This window comes from Amblyomma americanum, chromosome 1 (genome assembly GCF_052857255.1).
Source record: "Amblyomma americanum isolate KBUSLIRL-KWMA chromosome 1, ASM5285725v1, whole genome shotgun sequence".
Classification (NCBI taxonomy): domain Eukaryota; kingdom Metazoa; phylum Arthropoda; class Arachnida; order Ixodida; family Ixodidae; genus Amblyomma; species Amblyomma americanum.
Window position 1 is genome coordinate 25,559,767 of NC_135497.1, and position 21,989 is coordinate 25,581,755.

At 49.8% G+C, this 21,989-nt stretch overlaps 1 protein-coding gene and 1 pseudogene across 3 annotated transcripts in view; one reads left to right on the plus strand and one right to left on the minus strand.

Annotated features, from left to right (window-relative positions):
• LOC144131526 (profilin-like) overlaps positions 1-17,647 on the plus strand; it is a 68,318-nt gene extending 50,671 nt beyond the window's left edge. Inside the window, exons 1-2 of one of the 2 annotated variants that reach the window (XM_077664456.1) lie at positions 12,595-12,614; positions 16,491-17,647. In XM_077664456.1, the coding sequence (XP_077520582.1) occupies positions 16,660-17,055 (396 nt within the window). In that variant the 5' untranslated portion in view covers positions 12,595-12,614; positions 16,491-16,659 and the 3' untranslated portion in view covers positions 17,056-17,647. Of the gene's footprint in view, positions 1-12,594; positions 12,615-16,490 lie in introns of those variants that run through there. The other variant, XM_077664455.1, reaches the window with a different exon arrangement.
• Positions 1-21,989, minus strand: part of LOC144122178 (uncharacterized) — a 319,104-nt pseudogene that overhangs the window by 122,733 nt on the left and 174,382 nt on the right. The gene's annotated exons all lie outside the window — the stretch shown is intronic.

The window sequence follows — 21,989 nt, forward strand, 5'->3', positions numbered from 1 at the left end:
TAGGTGTGGTGTTTCGCGTATACTCAAAGTAAGGGTAGGATTTTCGGCGTGACTGGCTCCCGGCGGTCCAGAAATCGTGGATTTGCCGATGATTCCGGCGTGTTGATGGTGTACACTGCATCTTCGTCGTTGTCGTTGTCATTGTGTAAGGGGCGTGTATGCCCGGGACCTTTTGCAGCGTTGGCTCTTACAAGAAGGTCCTCCACATTCGTGTCGACACTTAGGCGTCCGCGAACATCCCCACACACCCGCTGCCCAACGCCACAGCAAAAGGAAAAGGAAAGCTACACACAAGTTGTACAAATCTGCCGGCTCGGGGGCACAGCAACTATGCCCTGGCCTCCACACCTCCGGCAAAGGCCGACCTGGGTAGCCGATTTCGAACCGGAGGGCCGTACCGAGACTGCGGAGCAGAGAACACTTCCCATCAGCCACGTATCCGCCTGATAACTCACAGGGCTACTCCAGGTATTTGTGGCAGTTCAGTGGCAGTGGCAGCCATGTGTGGCGTCGTTGGAGAGCCCACTAGGGCTGGTCAGTGGTCGTATTCTGAGGTAAAACAGCTGTGTGTGTGTTTTTTTTAGCGAACTGGGCGTTATGCCGACTATCGCTCTCATACTAGCGCAGGTCAATTTCACTTCGAAGGCGTGAATATTCTCCTTTAAAAATGCCTCCTTCCTTAGCTTTGCTCATAATAAAAGTTTTTTTCCCTCCCTCAGTCCTTTAATAGTGCTAATCAACCTCGCTTCTGTTTCCTTTCCTATAGCTAACATATCCGTGTTTTTGTGTTGAAACTTCGGTTTCCTCGTTCACAGTTAATTTGTTGAGTGCAGTACATACAAAGCGGTGAAATTCCATTCGCTTGCCCGCTTCGGCTTTCGTCCACAAAGCTCATATCAGTAATGATAAAAGTTTAATCGAGAAGAATTAAAAACAGCAGATATTTCTCAGTATATTTAAATGCATGCACAGTAGAAGTCAGCGCGTCATTAACACACGTCTAAACACAAAAGAAAAAAAACACTGAAAATTGCCTCGGGGAAGAAGAAAACGAAGTTGGCCCTGGAAATTCCGATTTCTTCTTTTTCCTCGCTGCCTAACTTACCGATCAAATTCAGGGCGTTCTTGAGTCGTTCTTTGTAAGTCGGTCGAAAAATAAGCAGCACAACGGACTGAGAGCAGTGCTTTGCGTGAGGAATAGCGGTACGGCAGTACTGCATACATCAGTACTGCACGAGAAATTGCGCTTTAAGTATCTCAGCTATATACTCCGCGTTGCCTTTGCCACTGGAAGCGAGAAAAAGGTACCGAAATAGTGTTATTTTCTCATCTTTGAAAGTGACAAGAAAAAATCCGCAGGTTTAGTGTAGTTTGCGGCATTAAATTAATATTCAGCTGGACCTGCTCGCGTGGCGAGGGCAGCACGAGCGCAGCACCCGAGGCGTAAAGGAAAGAAAAGGACGCGACCTTCGGCAGACCGAGCTTCGCTGTCATCCTGCGCGGTCCTGGGCTGCCTCCGCTCCCTCGGTCCACCCGGCTCGCCTGGCTGCCCCTGCTGGCTCCCTCTCGTCGGCTGTCTCTCAGGTAAGGCCTCTCGCCTTTCCCTACCCACACTGGCCACATTCGTCGCTGTTGGCGTCGGATTCGCTCCCCGTGAGACGGGTTTGCTGGGCACCGCCCGCCCACGGTTAGGCCTACGTGGCGCGCGCCTCTTCGAGCACCGGCGGGCGGCCGTGGAATTTTCCCCAGGCCTTCGCGTCTGCTATTGCTCTTGTGCCACGACGACCGCCTATTCGGCACAGAGGCTCCTTAGCTCTAGATTTTTTTTGTTCGAATTTGTCTGCCCGCTGCGGCGAATTTGGGCGCGAGCCCGACTGAGAGCCCCAGTTACTTTGCCACCGCGTCAGTGGTCATCGCCTCACGCGGAAAGGGGGAAGACGTGTTTGCCACGCGCCAATTTCGTTTCGTGACTAGGTATTTTTGTGTCTGACACGCGGATGCCGAACCCGAGACATAGGCGCTTGTTCGTAGGGTGTGTCGCCTTGAAGCGCCTTCTGCAGGTGGCGTCTTCGCGCTCCCCGCATGCGATGCCCGTGCAGTTGTTCACGGGCATTCGTGGTCGAACGCAATTTAGAATAAGCCTCTTAAAAAAAAAACAGTGGATTTTTTGTGCCAAGGCAGATCCTAGGAGAAAGAGGTTACGCTACAGTGGACGACCCCGAAACTCGATTCCCCGAGGTTATTTCGCGTGGACTGAAATCTCAGCGCACGGGAATTTTTTAATTTAGCCTTCATCGAAATGTGGCCGGCCGCTGCGGCCAGGAGCGGACCCGCGACCTTGTTCTCAGCAGCAGCGCAGTGCCCACTGATCCACCTTGGCGGACCGGGTGCCATACCAATACCGTTGCGCATTGGGGCTGCGGGTTTTGTAATTTGTTTCGGCCACTTCTGGTTTTTTACCTTTCGCCGAAATCTCAGCACACGTTCATGGAAGTTCGCCTTTTTTTTCCCACGCAAAGACTGCTCCTGGGATGTACGAGGCTCTGCTTTCCCCCGTTGCCCTGATACACTATAGTGTTGATGCTACTTCTCCCTGTTTCTGGAGACACTTTCTGGCCAGCTAGGGCAACTTGTCAGCAGTGTCGCTTGCTAGTTGTGTCCCATGTCTCGTGCCCATTGTAACGGAATGCTTCTCTTCGCGTGAGTTCTTGGGTTCCACCTTTGTTCAGCAGGAACACATAACGCCAAAAAAGACTGCACCTTTCAGTGACGTCAGCTTCGCGCCACGAGCAGCGCACATTCATAGCTTGGCTCAGAATTCTCGACACAGCCCCTTGACGATGTTCAAAAAGTTACCTTGATTCAAGCATTACTTCAAGAACGCCGGATTAAAGAACGCGAAAAAGCAACACTTGTCTGCCCATAGATTTTGTCTATTTGAAGGATGTGGAATGGGGGGTTCATGATGTCGACCCCACAAGCCGCCACTAGATTTCTTGCTTATAGTACAGGTACAAGCAATATGACAGGGAACACGCTTTTCTATGGCAATACGGGTTGACTCGTCGCCTGTGGCTGTTATAAATAATGGAGGCACGCCCTGCGGTCCCTGCTCAACGACTGCTTTCGAAAGCAGTATGACAGTTATGCACGCCAGAGTACTCGTTTTTTTTGCGTATGCGGATTTCAGAGCTGAAAGCCCAGCTCTTATATTTTTTTTGCGCTAAAATCTGAGGCATGCGTCATCGCGCTTCCGACGGGGTGTGCCTTCAGATGTTAGAACAGCCGCAAGCACGCGCGATCAGCCCTCATCGCCACGGCCTCGCGTCTTTCCTTTCATGCATGCTTCTACCTGTACATAACAGCGTCCCGTATCGGAATGTTTATCGACGAAGGCTACCTCAAGGCGATGCTGGATTAAATTTACTAGGCTTTGTAAATTTTGAGCTCCAGAATTATCGATAGGCGGAAAGTGAGGAAAAAGCTGAGAAAAATATATTTTATACATGAAGTCCATGGTAGAGAGAGGTTGGTCAGGTGGTTCTTGATCATCACAGAGTGGAAAACCTCTGGGTGCTTGCCAACGTTTCGACAAAGGGCTTGCCTTCCTCTGGGCAAAGCGTTCATCATTGGCGGGGTTTAAGTAGGGTCATTCCACCGAGGAGCAAGGCCCGGTGAGGGGGAGAGGAGGGTGTGAAGTGGGAAGGGTGTTAGGATGGGGAGTGTTAATCGTGTACATGTGTGATGGCTACTAAAGGTGGTTAACCGGTTGACCTGCAAAACTCTGAAAAAAAAAGGCCAGCTTACCAGAAAGGAATCCGGGGGTGTGGAGCGTGGAGAGCTCAGCAGACAGATTCTTTTCTTCTTAGCTGGCCTTTTTTTTTCAGCTTTGCAGGTCAACCGGTCAATCATGTTTAACAGCCATCATGCCTGTTCAAGATTCACCCTCCCCATCCTAACACCCTTCTCAGTTTACACCCTCCTCTCCCTCACCGGGCCTTCCTCCTCGGAGGGATGGCCCTATTTAAACCCCGCCAGTGCCCAGAGGAAGGCAAGTCCGCGTGTCGAAACGTTGGCAAAGCATCCTGAGGTTTTCCCTCCCTTGTTCACTTTGTGATTTTATATATGCAGTGATTTTATACATGCATGAGCTCAATCATATTCCGTTAGGCCATGACCAGAGTAAGAACAGGCCTTTCTTTCGATATAGAAGAGGGGTACTACCGGGCCGAATTAATTGAAATAGGAGCACCATTCAGCCGATATTACGCGAGTGTTTATTACGGCATTGGCGCATTACCGCTTGATGAACGTGACTTCGCGCGCGCCTTTACTTGCAAGCACAAATCAGAATGGCGAAACAATGCGTTCTGACGTTCGGTTTGAAATGCTCAAATGTGCACTTGATTCTGGCTGGCAATGCAAGACGTGGCCGCCCGCATGTTTCCTGTCCGCCAGCATGGTAGAGCTCCATGACAAAGCATAAGACCAGCTTTGCTTTTAACACTTTGCGGTGGGGCATCGCATGCGGAAGGACGTGCGTACCATGTACCGTATTACCGTTATCATTACCGGAGTACCGGGAGCCCGCCCACCGCCAATGCGCAGGCGCTGATTGGTTCCGATGCGGCAGGAGTGGGCGCAGCTGGCGGGTACCTGCAGCGTCCTCCAGGCGATCTGGGCATGCGCACTGGCGGTAGGCGGGCTCCCGATACTCCGCACTCTAAACACGAATACGCCTATGTGGCAGTAAGACACGAGTAAGCTGTCCCCTAGTGCGCCCCTTTTTAGGGGCAGGGCATGCTGCCCAACTTCGGGAGCAGGTTTCCATCACTAATTACACGGCGTGTTTACTGCTGGCAATGGAGGTATGGTGAACACGCGCCGAAGTTTGTGGTGTCGATTGCATCGCCATAAACACTGCCTGGCGAGAAAAGCAAACAGTTTAGGGTAGTAATATTAGTACTTTTCCGCGCCACCTTCAGGCGCTTATTAACGTGAGCCTCCGCGCTCTGTCGAAGGCGTACGTGCCGTGCGTCAGCTATTTGGGCTACGCCGAGAGAAGCTAGGCAATGAATGCTGTCAGCCAAACGCGGGTATCTAATCGCGCAGAATGTGTTCTCGCGTTTGCAGCGGCCCAAGCGGCTGACAAAAGCAATTTTTAGTCACCGATTGGAACAATTGCAGTGCCACCTTGGCAGCGCAGGTTGCCCATATTCCCACTGCAAAGCATAGTAACTTGACGCAGCAACAGGAGCAGCCTTTTAAACGCGGAACCGGGGGTCTTCAAATTAGCGAATACGTGAGGTTGAAACCTCGGTTAAAATCTTTCTAACTGCTAGAACTTCGCACATGTTTGGAAGGGGAAATATGTTTCCGTTGCCAACCGTAAGTATTCTCTATTTTTAGTGACATAAATCTACCCCAGGGCTTGGGTAGCATACCCTGCCCCGTAAAGGGAGCGAGCTAGGGCGCACACTTTAGTCCGTTTTTGCTCATTTGACGTTTAGAGTGCGGTAACGGCAACGGTAACACGGTACACGGTGTGCTAAAGGCGTCCGACATAACAGTCAACATTACACTCGCAACGCGCGAGCAGCGTCCTGGGCATATTCTGAGACAAGGTTGCATAGCGCCGACGTACAGGCTGTTTCAGCTAAGATTTTATACAATTTTTAAAAATAGGCTTTCCGAGTTAGAAGGGCCGTTTTTTCGGCATAACATTGCCAGCGGTGTAGTACATTGGAATACGCGAAATGCGCTTTCAGCAGTTTCCGGGGGTATTGTGTCGGCATTCGTGACCGAGAGTGCCGAGATGGTGTCGAGAACAAAGCTAATTGAAGCTTGCGTTCTCAGTTCAAAGTGCTCAGTGCTTCACATACTTCACGAAGTGCTCAAACAGCACTCCGGTGGGAAACACACTTCCCGTGAGCGAGCGGTCTAGATAAATCATTGGAGGCATGAACAGTAGGCCATACGAAAGCAAAGGCATGATAGGATACTGTTGCGATCCTAGGTCGCTCGTAAATTACATAGCGCACAGGACGGTGCTCCGTCCGCGTGCTCCAGGCAAGTGTGTGTGGTATGATCAGACGAAATAGATGACGACGCTTCAGTGGCAAATGTGCTATTGTCAACCATGGCAAATAGAGACAGTTACAGCTCCTGTACTAATGCCTCAGAAGAGAAACTCTTAGGCGATACTCAGTGGATAGTTTGACTGCGTTTGCAGCCAAACGTTCACCATATCCGAGGCTGACACACGAAAGTTCGTTATATCCGAGGTAACGCATGAAAGTGTTCGTTATATCCGAGGTGTCGTACTTAGGTTCGGTGTATCCGAGGTTAGCACACTAATGTTCGTTATGTGCCAACTCGATGTGGACAGCTTGCTTTCCACTGGCTACTGAGATATGGAGCTCTATTTCTGCTTGCTCACACTCCTCTAATGCCGAGGCATTGATAGCATCAGCTTTTTGACACATATTCTTGCATGATCAATGTAGTTTTTAAGTTGACGGGCGTATTAAGTCCGAAACAATCAGAGCACTCATCTCAGATCCGATTTCGGCGCTGTGAGGTTTACTGTAGTTCTGTTCTAATCGCAAAACGAGACTCCATGAACGGAATTGCGTAGATCCTATAAGCAAAAGCTCATCCTATAAGCTCATCCGGTATATGCCACAATAACAGCCATTAAGGGCTAAAGCGAGAGCCTCTTTTTGCTATAGTTACCAAACAATAATCGGAAGTGCTCTGCTCGGGGCGCCGCCAAGGTGTTTCATATGGTTGCTTAGAACGCGCAGTTGGCATTCCGTGGGCCGGGACTTAGCGCCATGTTTAAAAGCATTTTTCTAAACATTTCGTGCCGTTCATAGTTCAATTAGAGCAAGTTACAGCTCGCACATCAGTTTTTATTTCCGAGGAACCATGGACAGTTTCTCTTAGTTTTCTAAAGCGATATTTAGCGACTAATTCTGTGAGGTGTTTCAGGGAAGCCCGCCACCAATTTTTGAAACTAGGGTTTTTGTGGTAAAGAGAAGCTTTTTGCTGCTTATTAATACCAATGTTGGCGGACGCCAAAAGCAGGCGAATACTAATTCTATTATTTTTTGAAAACATAGTGCAAAAAATGACACAGACGACACACATGTGGACGGATGTGGACATCTGTGTCGTCTGTCTTTTTTGCGCTATGTTTTCAAAAAACTGTTACCAACTAGCCCAAACCAAGCAAATGTTGCGACTAATTCTATGAGGTGTTTCAGGGAAGCCCGCCACCTGAACAGGCGAATCATGTTAATTATTAAAAGCGATTAACTAAATTCTGATAGCAAACTTTTTAACTAGTACCGGTAGGCATCATCATCATCATCATCATCATCATCATAGCCTGGCTACACCCACTGCAGGGCAAAGGCCTCTTCCATGTCTCTAGAATTAACCCGGTCCTTTGCCAGCTATGCCCACCCTATGCCTGCAAACTTTCTTGTTTCATTCGCCAACCTAACCTTCTGTCGGCCCCTGCTACGCTTGCCTTCTCTTGGTATCCAGTTCGTTACTATTAACTACAAGCAGTTATCTTCCCTTTGCATTACATGCCCTGCCCAAGCCCATTTCTTCCTCTTGGTTTCGACTAAAATGTCATTAACCAGCGTTTGTTCCCTTAACTGATTGCAATTAGAGATTTGTAGCCAGCCTTTATTAATAGACATATCAACATTTAGTATTGCAAAAACGCGATTACTTTCGCGTACCCTCAACTAATATGGGCCATTCCTCGCGCCGTTCGGAAACAGCGCTGCTGCGGTAGGGCGCAAAGCAGCGTCAATCAAACGCGTCACTCCGTGAAGTACCTACCGCGACGCACATACAATGCAACTATCTCTGCCCTGCCCGGGCTGAAGCAGTGAAGTGGCGAGGTGGGCTGAACACCCCTGCACGGGCGGGGCAGATATTGTCGGTCGTACACGCGGGTGCCCTGAGAGTTTTTTTGGAATTCGATTATTGCAACACAGTATAATTACCGGGAAGCCTAATCATGTAGCCATGAAGTGAAGTCTGTGCTTTGTAGTTCCCAGCGCGACCTGCACAGTGCACCCCTCACTGTCTGGTTGCACTTCTAGTCAGCGATGAAATTGATATTTTTAGCGATTTCGACGTTCTGAAAACTTTTGTGGCACCTGTTCGTGCCTCACTGAGTGACGTGTTTGATTGATTCTGCTTTGCGCCCTCCCGCAGGAGCGCTGTTTCTGAATGACGCGAGAAATGGCGCGAATTAGTTGAGGGTACGCAAAAGTAGTCGCGTTTTCGCAATTCTAAAAACTGTTATGGCTATTACTAACGGCCTGCTACAAATATAATTGCAATCGGGCGCCTATAGGTAAAAAATAGTTAAAACGTTTTTACTTAATCGCTTACATAGTTAAAATAATTTGTGTTTTCGACGTCCACCAACACTGGAATTAGTAAGCTGCAAAGAGCTTCTATTTACCTCAAAAGCCCTAGTTTTAAAAATCAGCGTCGGGGTTCCCTGAAACACCTGGCACATTGAATGGCGCGAACTTCGACTTATATTTCCCAAAAACTAGTATTTCGCATAACTTGGATGTATAGTAGAAGTAATAATCAAATTTAGCCATAGCGCATTTTCGAGCCACAGAATGCCTTCATCTGAATTTGCGCTCAAGGTTCCGATGAAACCGTTTCTTTCGAGACAGGCCAGCGCGACAGCACACCTTTCCATTACTGCGCACCAACCTACGTATAATCGCGCATATACAACTTAAGCTGATATATGATAGTGTGTGGCAGTTAGCGGTTGTAACAAGGTGGGCTTGCTGACGCCGATTAATATATCACTTCAAGCTACAACAGTGAGGACTCTCGATTCGATGTGCGTTAGTTAATTGTGCTTAACACGGAAGGCTCAAGAAGACAAAAAATGTTCATCACAGGGTTCCACCCAGAGTCGATGAAGCGTTACCCGGGGGCTGTAGCACTAAATTAAAAAAGTATACAGCGCAGGGGCTTGTCTAAGTAACTATAATGCCTCGCCGTCAGACGTCAACTCTCGGAAGTCGTCGGACGGTACACCCTGTACAATCCATTTTATCACCTTCTCTTGCGTTGTAGAAGGAATGATTACTTTTTAGTCATGGAAAAGCATTATAGAGCCAATGTTATCAATATGCCTCTCCGTGGCTTCATTCGCGTAAACAGCGACACCCAATGCAACGCCGAATTATTTGTCCGTAAGTGAGGTCACAACTATAGCAATATCAAGTCGTTGTTGACTATAAGCAGACACTTTCCCCCCTAAGTGAGATCTGACGTGCGTTCATTTCATTCAGAAACTGAGCTGGTGAGCGGTTTCTCGGAAGTGGATTACTTAAAGACGCCAGGACTGAGAAGATGTCTTGGTTTGATTACGAAAAAAACAAAATACAGCAACGCCGGTTTGACAGATGACTGCGCCTCTTTAAGTGTTACCGTCCACATGCAATCTCGTTTATAAGCCAGCGCTTGGCGAATGAAGCGTAACGCCTCAAATTCACTGTCGCCTAAGCTCTATAGGAAGAAATTAGGATGGATGAAGGCCACTTAGGCACGAGTGCTTTGGATAAAAAAAGACAGGAAGTGAAGAAGCGTTGAAGCATTCGATCATCGGCCCGCGCGGTTGGTGCGCAGTGTTCACTTGAACCATTCTCAGATTGTTAAACTGAATAAACAAAAAGGCACACTTTACAGGCAAGTTCCTAGGCACATGTGCTTGGTTAAATTTATTCAGTACGTTCCAGTATCGTGACGTGGCTGGCGATGATATTCAGGGACCGACTGCCGCTTTTGGCCACCCTACGAACAGCGGTGGTCCAAGGTTGCGTCCATGGACCGAGGTACAGTAAGCTGAGAGCGTTGGCCATCGTGCTCATCTGAACTTAGGGCGTCGCAAGGTACAGAAGTAAGGAGCGCACTTTTTCTGACGTGCGCAGCAGCCGAGCGGGGAAAGCGGGGAGTAATAATAATAATAATAATAATAATAATAATAATAATTGGTTTTGGGGGAAAGGAAATGGCGCAGTATCTGTCTCATATATCGTTGGACACCTGAACCACGCCAAAGCGGGGAGTTGACGGATGCGGATTTCGGGCTGCTTTGGTTGACTGGACAGTGTTATGACGGAATGAAGTCAGCAACGATCTAGACGCCGATTGCATCAGACTGTGCAATCGGGCTGAAAAGAGCCTCGGGCGTAGCTGCGCGCACTACAAACACCGTGGAAGAAGATAGGCTCGAGATGAAATGCACAGACAATCAGCAACATGATAATTGCGCATGCTTACTTAAAGTGCATGCGGTGTAAGTCTGTATGGCATTTTCGCCAGCTCCTGTCGCCCTGGAAGTCTGAAGCCACGTTGAAAATCCCGGCACCGCCGGTGTTGCGGAGTGATGCCTGAAGGTGCAGTTGTACTCTGGACTGAACAAACTTCACCGCATGTACTTGGCGATGCGTACCCCTTTCTTGATCTAAATGCCACCCCCTCCCCTCCTCCTCAGTTATCATGGCCCAACTCTGACGTCTCTAATTTTTGCGTGGTCCTGCAAACGCACGCTAGGGGACCACCTTCCCGTAGGCTACAGCTGGCACGGCACAGTTGCATAGCTCCACCCTCAAAGCTTTCGATTTTTACGTCATCACGCGGGGAAAGATTACGCAATGATAGAAAGTTTGCATAGAAGAAAACCTGAACCGAAAACACTGTGCCGAGGCAAAAAAAAAAACAAAACAAAAGTGGCGCAGACAGAGTACCAAAGCGGAAGTAACCGGGCATAATTGGAAAGCGGCTGCGATATACATAGGCTCTGTGTGTTCAGGGAAAAGTGCCCGTCAGCTGATAAGTTGAGCGTACAGTGTGCGCAGGCCGTCGAGCTGACCCGGCTGGCCGGTTGCCGGCATGTGGGTTTTACGCATCGGGGCGCGCAAGATTTGCAACGGCTCCGCGAACGCACGCGAGCACATAGTGCTAACGCGAACCGAATTGAATTTCGAACCAGGCTGTTACGCCAGCTGCGGGCAGTATTCGGCAGCCTCGGGTGCGTCGCCGTTCTAGACAACCCATTCTAGACAACGCCGTTCTAGACAACGTTCCATTCGGCGTCTTCTTTCCGCGCCTTTTTATTTTTCTCGCTGGGACGCAACGCAGGTGGCCCTTAGGAAAGTGCTTGGGAATACCATTTGCGACAGCAGACGTGCAACAGTGCGTTCCGGAAGGTACAACTGACCGTGAAGAAATTTTAAAGATAAAAGAAAAATACTAAGCATGCGTCAATACTGTGAATTCCATTTTTCTCAAAAGCCATAGCAATTTTCCCAGTCGCTTATAGTTTTCACTGGACTTCAGCAGCGTTCTGATAAGGAGACTAAATTTAGAAGCTCGAAATCGCAACTTCTCCTTGAGTTTTGCCTTACATTTTTTGATATAACACCATGCCAAGCCAATTTCTAGCTTGCAGCCTTGATGCTCGGGGTCGCATATCGTCTACATCATTACACGAGAAATGCGGGATGGTTATAAACTAAACGATGCAGTGCTTCCCGAATCGTCGAGGCATGAGCGAGTTTGAGAGAATGCAGCTCGATGGCTGAGCTTGGCAAGTGTCCCGTGCATAGCATCCTGTGGTGCTTCGTCCCGGAAACGGGATACTAGGGAATAAGAGCAGAAATGACGTTAAGCGTGTACTGAGCCAAGCGTAATTGGCTTCTTTGAGAAATTTAAGGAAACACATTGTACACTGTCCAAATATTCCTTTCCGGAGGAAAGCCTACGGGGACGTTGTTATACGGTGCTCCATACCTGCAGTGCAGGCTTACGTTTTGAATTTATTTTCGCTTCAGCTTTACCCGCTGGACGTCGGAGAGGAATTCTCTCAATCTGAATCACCTGTCATACATCAGCTAAGCCACTCTAGTCTAAAATTAACTTCCGCGCTTCGAAATCCTGGCTTTTCCCCTATAAAGCAGCATTCACCTGCGAACAAATGAGACGGGTTGCGGTGTAGCGGAGCTAGCAGCTGCGGGATTTCCGTCCAGTCAAAAGTATGCGAGCTAAGAAAAAAAGCCTGCGCGATCTACTGTTTCGGCCATACTGGAAATAGTTCGGGATCGGCACACAGCAAAACACGGACATACAAAACCAAAAACTAGAAGCAAAGCGAACCTACGCGTTTTTCGACCTTCAGCGCAGTTAGCATTCTTTAGCACCTGACCGCAACGCACATCGTCAGCTAGATGAAATCAGATAAGCCTCGCAGCTTCCGTAGATGCGGATGCGATGCACGTCTCTGACTCAACGGCAAAGAATTCGTTGATACCTGAGCGCATCTTCGGCGATGAGGCACTCATCAGTCGCTGCTGCGAGGCGCGCACGCTTTCGAAGCAGTTTTTTTTCTTTCTTTGCTGCCGTGGCTTCGGCTTTCGAAATGGCATCCGCCTGCGTACGCGACACCTCTGCCGAGCAAAAAGTGCCTAAGCGTGCACAGCGGGCGACGGTCCCCAGACCACACCGCGTCGGCGTCTCCGCAGTACACTAGCCCTACGTGAATCGACTTCGGCGTAAGTCCTGATCCATTCGCTGCGCTTGCTATTCTATCGTGCGCACTCTGCTACCCACTCTGTTTTTGCAATCTGGAGGACTGTCCTCAATGGCGCGAGCCTCTCCCGTGGAAATGCCAGCATGTGCAAGCAACGGAAATTGCCAAAGCGCTTCATGAGGCCGGAAAACTTCGCGGGTTGACGATGAAGATGAGAAGGGCGTCAGTTTAGGCGAGCCCTATACGCCCTGACCTGAATGAACGCCTATCTTTGGGCTAGTTCGTGCATACTTGAATTGGTGAAAGAATAGCGCCAAGCTATGCAAACCACAAGAACGAACGAAGCTCCTGTATCTCGTCTTATTTCTTGCGGTTTGCAGGGCTTGAAGCCATTTTTTCACCAATTACAGCGCTACTATTGAGCCGGTTTCTTTTCTGCGCTTTCGATTTCCAACATTCTGGTCGCCGATACTTTGAGACGACTGGGTTTTGCAAGCGGGAGCGACGGAGCGCGTTCATCAATGAAACGGCCAAACCGTGGCACTTTCCTGTTTCTCTGTTTTTTTTCTCCCTTCAAAGCACTCGCACAGTTTCTCGGAATGAATCATCGATCCTTTTTCATTGATTTAGCATCGCAAAGCAAGGAAGATCATCCAGTCGCGCGCTTTTCCCGAGCTTTGCTTTTGAGGCCGCGTCGTTCAAAAGCGCAGCTTTAGGACGTTGCACGAAAACGCCGATAGGACTCGTCCGGCGACTCTAGTTGTCGCCGTGCTACTTGTAGTCTTGCTTTAACTTTTGCAACAAGGGAACGTACTCAGAGTGCGTAACGCCTTTTTAGGGCGCGTTCGATTTCACTTTGCTTTACGTAAAACGCCGCATACCCCACGTACGGATTTTTACTTTGCCTGGGCACAATTTTTCAGCGTGGAATTTTGGAACAATTTAGAGCTACGCAAGTTTGATTTGTTCATAGACTCTGTTGCTCTTCGTCTGATTGCGGTTGTTTGTTTCTGAGAGCGCCGAAAGTGTAAGGCTCAGCTGCTGAGGATTTCTGCATAATGCTAGCTTTCACAACGCAGTAAGAGCCGGAGAAGGCACGTTGTAAGTGGTACGTAGGAATTTCTACCACGAAACGCTTCTCCAGCTGCACTCCTTTCCAGTTCAAGCGACGGCTAATCTCCTATACGCTGGTGAGATGGAATCGGCAAAGGCATGCCTTCTCCGCGCGTCTAAGTGCACCGCAGTGGAGCAACCACAACACGTTCCTGACATTACCATTCCCGGTCACTACTATTAATCACTGGCTGTGTTCAAATTAATAGCCACAGCAGATGTCTTTAACTTAGTTTTCTCCAACTCCGATTTTCGCATTTTGCATTCACTTCGGCGCCCGCAGTGACGGTGCTTACAGCTCTAGCGTGCATTTTCCCCCGTGCTTCCGAGAGAGCTCTCAACCGACCATTGCCCGGAAGAGAGCAAACCTAACCGAAGGAGCTGAATGCAGCGTCCGGCTCTTGCGCGATGCCACTGTGCGGCTCGCCATACAAGCAGCGTCGTGCCCACAGGGCATACGAACCGGCCGTAGGGCCAAGGCTAATGTTTCGGAATTGCAGACACTGCCCCCCCCCCCCCCCTCCCCATCTTTCCTGTGTTGTACTCGCGCCGTTCTATCTCTTGTCATCGTTTGTAACAGCAAACACGCCCCGAATCTCAGCCAATGTGTACATATCGCACAACAAAGAGAAGAGCGTCAGAAGGCGCTTCGACGTCTTCCCTTCTCGTTTCGCATGCGTCGAGACAGCATTGTGCGTGGATTTGAACGCACCCGCGTTAGCGCCTGGCCCGCTGGGCGGAGCAAGCATCAAGCGAAAGCACACGCTCGACCTCGCTGCCGTTAAACCCGCGGAACGACGCCAAAATTTGCTACCATGTCAGCGCGTTCGGGTGAGGTGGGCGCACTGCGGCACCCCAAGAGGAACGTTGGCGGCAGGCTTAGCCCGCGCGGCGTTGGAGCAAATACGAAAGAACCCGCACAATTAATGCAAATTGCTCGCTTAATGAGTCTCCGTCGATGATTCAAGCTAGAGTTCCTTGCTGCTGAGGACAAGCTGTGCTTATTCATTCGGCGACCAGACGCAACAAGAAACTTTCGGTTAGCTTTGGTATGGTCACTACCGCAGCGGAATCAACGAGAGGCTCCCAGAGGTGCATTTTTTGTTTATTGGAATGTTGGACTAGCCAGACGAGAGTTAATTTTAGCGAATGTGCGTGATTTGCGATTTTTTAAACGAAGTCTCGAGGTTTTCAGGGGCTTACAGGCCAGAAACGTGCGCCGTGAGCCTAATAAATTTTGTGCAGTTATCATAAAATACTGGCACCAAAATGTTCTCTTCTTTGGTACTGACTTGAAGTGATGGAGTAAACCTCGCCTGCTAATGATTTTGCTAACTCGTGCGCGGGAATCAAAGAAAATGGATAAGCCAGTGAACAAAGTCGACTCTCTTGTTTTAAGAAGCATAAACCTCCAACAAGCCTGCACGTCTAAACTCTTCTCGGGACACACCGGTGGTTTAGCCCTAGAATATGGGGAATTTCGATGCGGATCTAGTATAAAACCGGGAACACCTGTTCACCTGAAATAACATGCACACCACCGGTTACCTCCGCTAATTTGGTCGCGTCGCTCCACATAGGAGTTTTTTGGTAAAGTCCTGAAATGTAAATTTTTGCATCCTCCTTGTAGCTGCGTTTCTCACTCGCGTGTACCGGCGAATAGATTCCAGTGCTCGTAAATTTAACATTTAAGGTGGATCGGGCTAGTCGGTGCTCAGGCGCCACTTCGGGAGCGCTCAATTCCGACGCGGACAAATGAATGCATGGACGAGCGCTACTTCCCACTGATTAATCCAATGCTTTAGGGAAATCTTCAAAGTGGGGTAGATTTGTAATATGGACGCCTCGACCCAAGTTCGCAGAGCGACATTCCCGGACAGGCGGTAGCCCCTGGGTAGTCCCGGCACCTAGACAATTTTTTTCTTTTAACTACGAAGTTTCTGAGAAAGCTGTTTCGCTTTCCTTTGTAGCCGTACGCTGCTTTCACAGAAATAGCATGGTCCTGTATGTTCACACAGTTTCACACAACCTAAAGAAGTTGCTGGAAAAGCCGGCGGGAATGTAGCTTTCACTGATCTCTATAAGTTTCACAAACTTGGCAAACTCACGAGGCCCTGCGGTTCTTTCGGACAAAGATGCGTTATAAAACCCAACACCATATGTTGAGCGCGTAGGTTACGTAGTCTAATGCTTCCCGCTATCTTGCGGAAAATTTATTCGGGACGGACTAACCGCTAATGTGCGATCACGTGCTAACGTGCGATCCGCTCTTTGAGTGCCGCATCATTGGAAGGAGTCATGATCAGTTGGCACGAGAAATCATTGAAGCGAAAAATTGGCAGCACTCGGGAATATCTGCGTCAGTTCACCCTCCATCTCATCATTTGTAGGGCTCAGAAACCTTTACGATGTGTGCATGGCTTCCTCATGCTGTTCTGTCATTCAAGTAGCATGGGGACGCGCATGAGCGTACGGGTTTCACTCGTTGAATCAGATGGAAGCAGCGCTCATCTTCGTCTCCCTTTTTCCGTGTTTAGGTTTAGGGCTACCGAAATGATTATAAGTGAAGATTAGACAATTTATTGCCTCAGTGAGCGTGGTGTTTTGTGCCGCACGAAAGCGGGTACTTTAAAAGCTAAGCAAAATGATTCTACGGCCCTAACTTGCAGAAGTAGAGCTCTTAAAAGAAGTATGTTACCAGGATCGAAGGACGATTACTTTTCTCCTCCGTTTTTCTGACAGCGTATTTTTCAATAAAATTTACACGTTCTTTTTTTTCTTGCAGTGTTGCTGCCGCCGCTGCTGCAACGTCGTCTTCGACAGCCGCACGTGACGCTGCAGTTGCAACCAGCGCGTGTTCGAATCGTGCACCGAGCGCGCGGCCAGCTCGTTCTGCAGCTTCGTGGCCAGGTGTCTGCCGCATCTGCTGTTGTTCCAAGGTGACGCTTCGAAAGATGTCCTGGCAAGCGTACGTCGACAACCAGATCTGCGCGCAAGTCCAGTGCACTGTAGCTGCTATCGCGGCTCTCTCCAATGGAGCCATTTGGGCGAAGTATGAGAAGGACCCGAACGTGACCGTCAGCCAGCAGGAGCTTCAAGCCATCGCTGACACAATGAGAAACAATCCGACGAACTTCAACGAGAACGGCATCTTCATTGCCGGAACAAAGTACGTCTGCCTCTCGGCCGACAACAGCTTGGTGCGTGGCCGAAAGGGCACATCTGCTTTCATCGCTGTGGCTACCAAGACATGCCTCCTGGTCGCCGCTACCGTGGATGGCTTCCCACCAGGCCAGCTCAACACTGTTGTTGAGAAGCTGGGAGACTACCTCAAGTCGAACGGCTACTAGCCCCTTCCCCTTCCTCGAGCCTGGCGTCACCCCTCTTCTTTCATCCTCCTACCCCTGCAACAGTTCAAGCATGGCAGACGCACCGTGAAGCCAGGACGCCGGCGTCCATCTACGGACTGCTCGCCTTTTCCCCGGTATTCTTCACCGCCTTTTTTTTTCCATACTTCTCTGGTTCTCTGATTCTGCCTGTCTTCTGTTGACCCGCGAACACTGCTAGCATTACGTCCGTGAACTGGTCTCCTAGCCTTTTTTTTCGCTCCTTTCTCTGATTCTGCCTGTCTTCTGTTGACCCGCGAACACTGCTAGCATTACGCACCCGCGAACTGGTCTCCTAGCCTTTTTTTTTTGCTCCTGAGGAAGGGGAGGTGGTGCGCCACAGAGGACTGAGGGCACTTGCTCTACTTGCCGACAGCTTCGGCATTTTTTTTTCTTTGTGTGCAACTCTTTATTTTAAAGACTTACCCTCCTGCTGTGTGTTTTTTTTTTCTCGAGGCTTGTGGAAATCGCTTGTACGTCAAGAGGCAGTTACCATCCCGTGTGAAACTTTGTATGCCGATTTTGTCCTCTGAAATAAACTCCACTGCTTCGCAGAGGGTGTTTCTGTGGTATGAATGCATGCTATGCCAATGCGTGAAATTCAGGCGCGCATAGCCCGCATTTGGCACCGTCGGTACAGGGTGAGGTCGTTTCAGGAGGAGGCAAGCGCAGTGGTCGCCGGCAAGGTAAGCACAACCGCGTGCGTTCGTCCAGGTAGAAGACACCCGGCGGGGAAGGTGCAGCGGAGACCCCGGGTGATCCGGTGCAAACCCGTCTCGAATGAGCGCCGGCTCGTCGTCGTCGAAGAGCCAGTGCGCGTGCCAGCTAACCTTTGCCTATTAAGATGGTTTGAGGTTGTAGGGCGTTTCATGTGTACCGAGCGGTTAATGACTGCGAAAAACCTGTGGTGACCTGTCAGAGCCTGTAGGTGTGCCAGGAGCATGACACCAGGAAAAGTAAAGCTGCATTACTGAATTTACTTATTAGGCAAGCCTAGCGGCACAGCATGTGCCTATGAGTTTTGAGACTAGACAAGAGACTGATGTCTGAGCTTACAAGCGGAGAGTAGACCGCTTTAAACTATACTTCGGTGGTAAGACACGTTCATCACCGCATGATGGTGATGATGAACCACATCTAACTTCATTAATTTCCGACTGTCCGTCGGCCGGGACACGTGCTTTACTGCCGGGCGCGGCTTTAGCTGGCTTGATTACACTGAGGGCACGCAAGAAAATGAAATCCGCACGTGGTAATAATAACTGGTGACAAGTAAATCGTAGAGTACGCAGCATGTACAGACAGCCGGCGTTACGAGAAACTTAAGGAATGCATGGGCCAAAATAGTAGAGACGGCAAAAAAATTAAATCAGTTGCAGAGTAAGCTCACAGGAAGGAGGAAGAAATAAGAGGTTAAAAAATGGACGAAGTTGAGGTGACAGCCGGGTACGTGCCATTCTTTCGGAGGCAACAACAACACTATGGCAGTGCAGTCGTAAGTCTCGCGAATCGCCGTTAGCGATTTTGCCTATTTTGACGGGTGTCCGGTTTCTCCCGAGCTTAAAGCTAATGCTGCTTTAAAAATGCGTTATGACAGGTTTACGTGATATACCTTCGCAATTACGAGTAGGAAGTGTGAGAAATGGTGGCGATAAGACAAAGCTGCCTCAACAAATTTAAGCACGTTGTGCGAATTGCAATAGAAGGTGCGTAACGGAGTAGCGGGTAGGAGTACAACGTGCAGAATTTGTGGGGAATCGTTATTTTGCTCTGTCTAACGAGTGCACACGCTGGTGCCTGCTTGCAGTCCAATGATCGTTTGAGCATTGGTGATGATTTACACAGTCGCGTTGGGAGGTCATGCGGGTGTACGTTCCGCACGGTAGGTCATAACATGTAAGATACTAGAAAAACGGAATGCTTTCCCACTTTCCAGAGTGGTATACAATGCTTTCATGAAACTGCCGGTACATATGAATATTTTCTGGCCTACTCTGCAAATGACGCCGACAGGCGATAACTTTTACATCGGCATGTCCCCTACTATCATGTGGCATGCTCCTAGGGAGGCCTGCGGGCCTTTTTTCGCCTCCTCGTTTTCTCAGCGAAAGCGCCATTCAGCGGGAAACCTACGTCGAAGTGTTATGCTTTGCAGTCACGGCAGCCCTGCACTGAAACAAAGCCGATACCGGGAAAGCGTTTTTCAGTCGTCCCCTTATGGAGCGGCTGTCTTCTCGCTGAATATTTTAGATGTGGGGATGGGCGGAGGGGGGAGGGGGGGGGGGGCTCTCTTTAGCGGATCACACCGTGTCCCACGGCCGTATCCGTTCCGCCCACGACGGCGATTTGCCTTCAACTGTTCTGTGGGCGATTTAGCTGCCCCGTGACGAGACGAGGAGGTTCTTTGTTTTGGACCGCTGCGAGAGGAAGAGGTCCTGTAGACGGTGGTGCGGCGAAGTCTCGAGCCCGGGCACGCCAACGGCAGTGGATACAGCGCGGCAGCTGCGTCTGAAATATTCACGCAGCTTCTAGGAGGCCAAAAGCGTAAGAGGGATAGGGAAGGGGGGGGGGGGGGGGGGCATTCGTCCATCTGACGCCTATTCACGGTCCTGGATGGATAGGTAGGCCGCGGCGAGGCCACGCTCGCTCTTTTGCACGATGTCTTGGCACGCCAGGGCGGTCTGGCGCTGCGGGGTGCCATGCTATCACCGCGCTATAGTATAGCTCGACCGACCCTACGGCGGGAGTCAAATGGGCGTGATGACAGTGCCCGCAATCCGTCGTTAGAGCGCTGTCAAGAACCGCCATTCGTCATTCCGGGCTAAAGCCTGCCCTTAGCGCCTTTATTGAACAAAGGAGGACGAGGGGAGGGGGGGGGGGGACAGCTCACGCGGTGCTGCACTGTTTAGCAATACTGCGGCAAACTTTTAGGCTCCCAAGCTAGAGCGCAGGCAACGCTGATGTCTTAGTTTTGGTCCCGAAGGATCGATCTGAACGCCGCTGCGCTTTTTATGTTTTTGTCGTCGCCTCTTCGCAGCGTCATCTGTAATAGACAGACCCCCTCGAGATCTCGTAGTCGTCGTTCGCTGGAAGTGACGTCAGCCCAAAGCAAGGTCATGACAGTGGGTCAGGCGGTGCAATGGCTTCGTTTCGTAACGTGTCCCCTTAACAACTGTTGCTCTGACATCTTTCAAATTTAACCTTTACCAAAACCCAAATGCGAAGGCTATATGACATTTTAACTGAACGGCAGTGCGTGCGGCCTCTGGCCTCATCCAAACCTGAAACCACGGTTGCAAGTTCAGGTGCTCTACGTTTCCTTGCTTCCTTTTTTTTATCTTATAACACATCTTTGCGCAGCGTAATGTGCTCGGAACGCATGCTGAGTAAGAATGCGTACCAGCTGTCTGACGCTGCAGCTACGTATGCATCGTGATTTGCTGTAGATTAGTGCCGGTCTTATAAACATACACACCTTAAAAGGTATGGAACCCAGAACGTTGCAATAACCATGACCCCCTGTGTTCTGGGCATCTTGTGATTTAAGCTTGCATTTTTTGTACTCGTCATATATGCTTAACATGCGTTGCTTAGTCGCCGTTGTGTAATTATGAGTGCGCCTTTTGAAGAAACAGTGACTAAGCTTGCGGGTTTAGTCCGATGTCCATGTGACATTTCGTCCTCAACGGTCATACGGCGGCTCGATTTCTGTGTCATGTTTGTTGGCATTTGTTTACTGAAAACCCTCGTTCTGCCAACACCAACAGGTAAAGAAGGGGTCTGAAGCTCGATCCGCGGGTGCTTTCATCTGTATTTCAGCGGATAGATGAAGGACGCTGCGAGGCACAGCCAGCTCCAAGAATCCGAAGCCAATGCACCGTCTTCTGTTGACGCTCCGGGCAATTTTTGCGGTAAAGTATCGATTGAGAAAGTGATAGGCCGCTGGTTGGCCTTCGCGACCCCCTTCTTAGCACTGTTTCGTCACAGCTGCTGGCTGGCTACTGGGATTTGTCACGAGATGCTCGGAAAAACAGAGCGGTGCCAGCAGGGCTTCTCGGTGCGCGTCCTGCCCTAATTGATGGGCCAACTCGAACCGTTCAATCTCGCCTTGACGCCGTCAATACGCTCGACTCTGCAGCGGCCGTAGTTCGACATCATGAGACGCTCTGTGGCCAGCTCCAAGGGACGTCCCCTTCTGGTCCCGCTGAAATAGGAGAGAATAATCTCGACATGTCATGCTCGGGGTGCGACCCCGTACGCAGCGTGCGCCTGATGACCAAAGCTCGACTCGTCCACGCGTGCACAAAACGTAAACAGCGCGCGGAGACTGCCCCGAACGCCCGAACCAATCTGATATCTGATTGCCCCAGCGTCTCACGGTTGGACGCTGCAAAGGAAGTGTTTAAAGTGCAATCTCCCCTACCAGCCGGCCGAATTTCCGTGTTTTTTTTCTGCTTCGCATTTTTATGTCAAGCCCCTGTATTCCTCGTGAAATGCCGGAAACCCAGTGCCGAGCAGAAAATACTCCTGGGCTTTTGGCCACTTTTGCGAGTATCGTTCTGCATATATTAGCCACGCGTACGAGGAAAATGAATATTGATGTTCTGTCTTAGACTGCAGAGTTCGCGAGGCATTCGGATTACTCTCAGAAACATCCCTTTTAAAGGACAAAAGCCACGATAGCGTGTTCTCTTTATCTACTGCTAATCTCCGACTAGGGCGGGGTCCCCGTGAATAGGGTGCCATGTAGCATGATCCGCTTGAAAAAGCACGCAGATAACTATGAACCAAAAACGAGGCGTTTTCTAACTGCAACTTTAGCGTAACTCGATATATACTGAGCTCACGAAATATAAGTCATTTGCAGCGTGATCCTACCACTCTTCACATTGTATCCG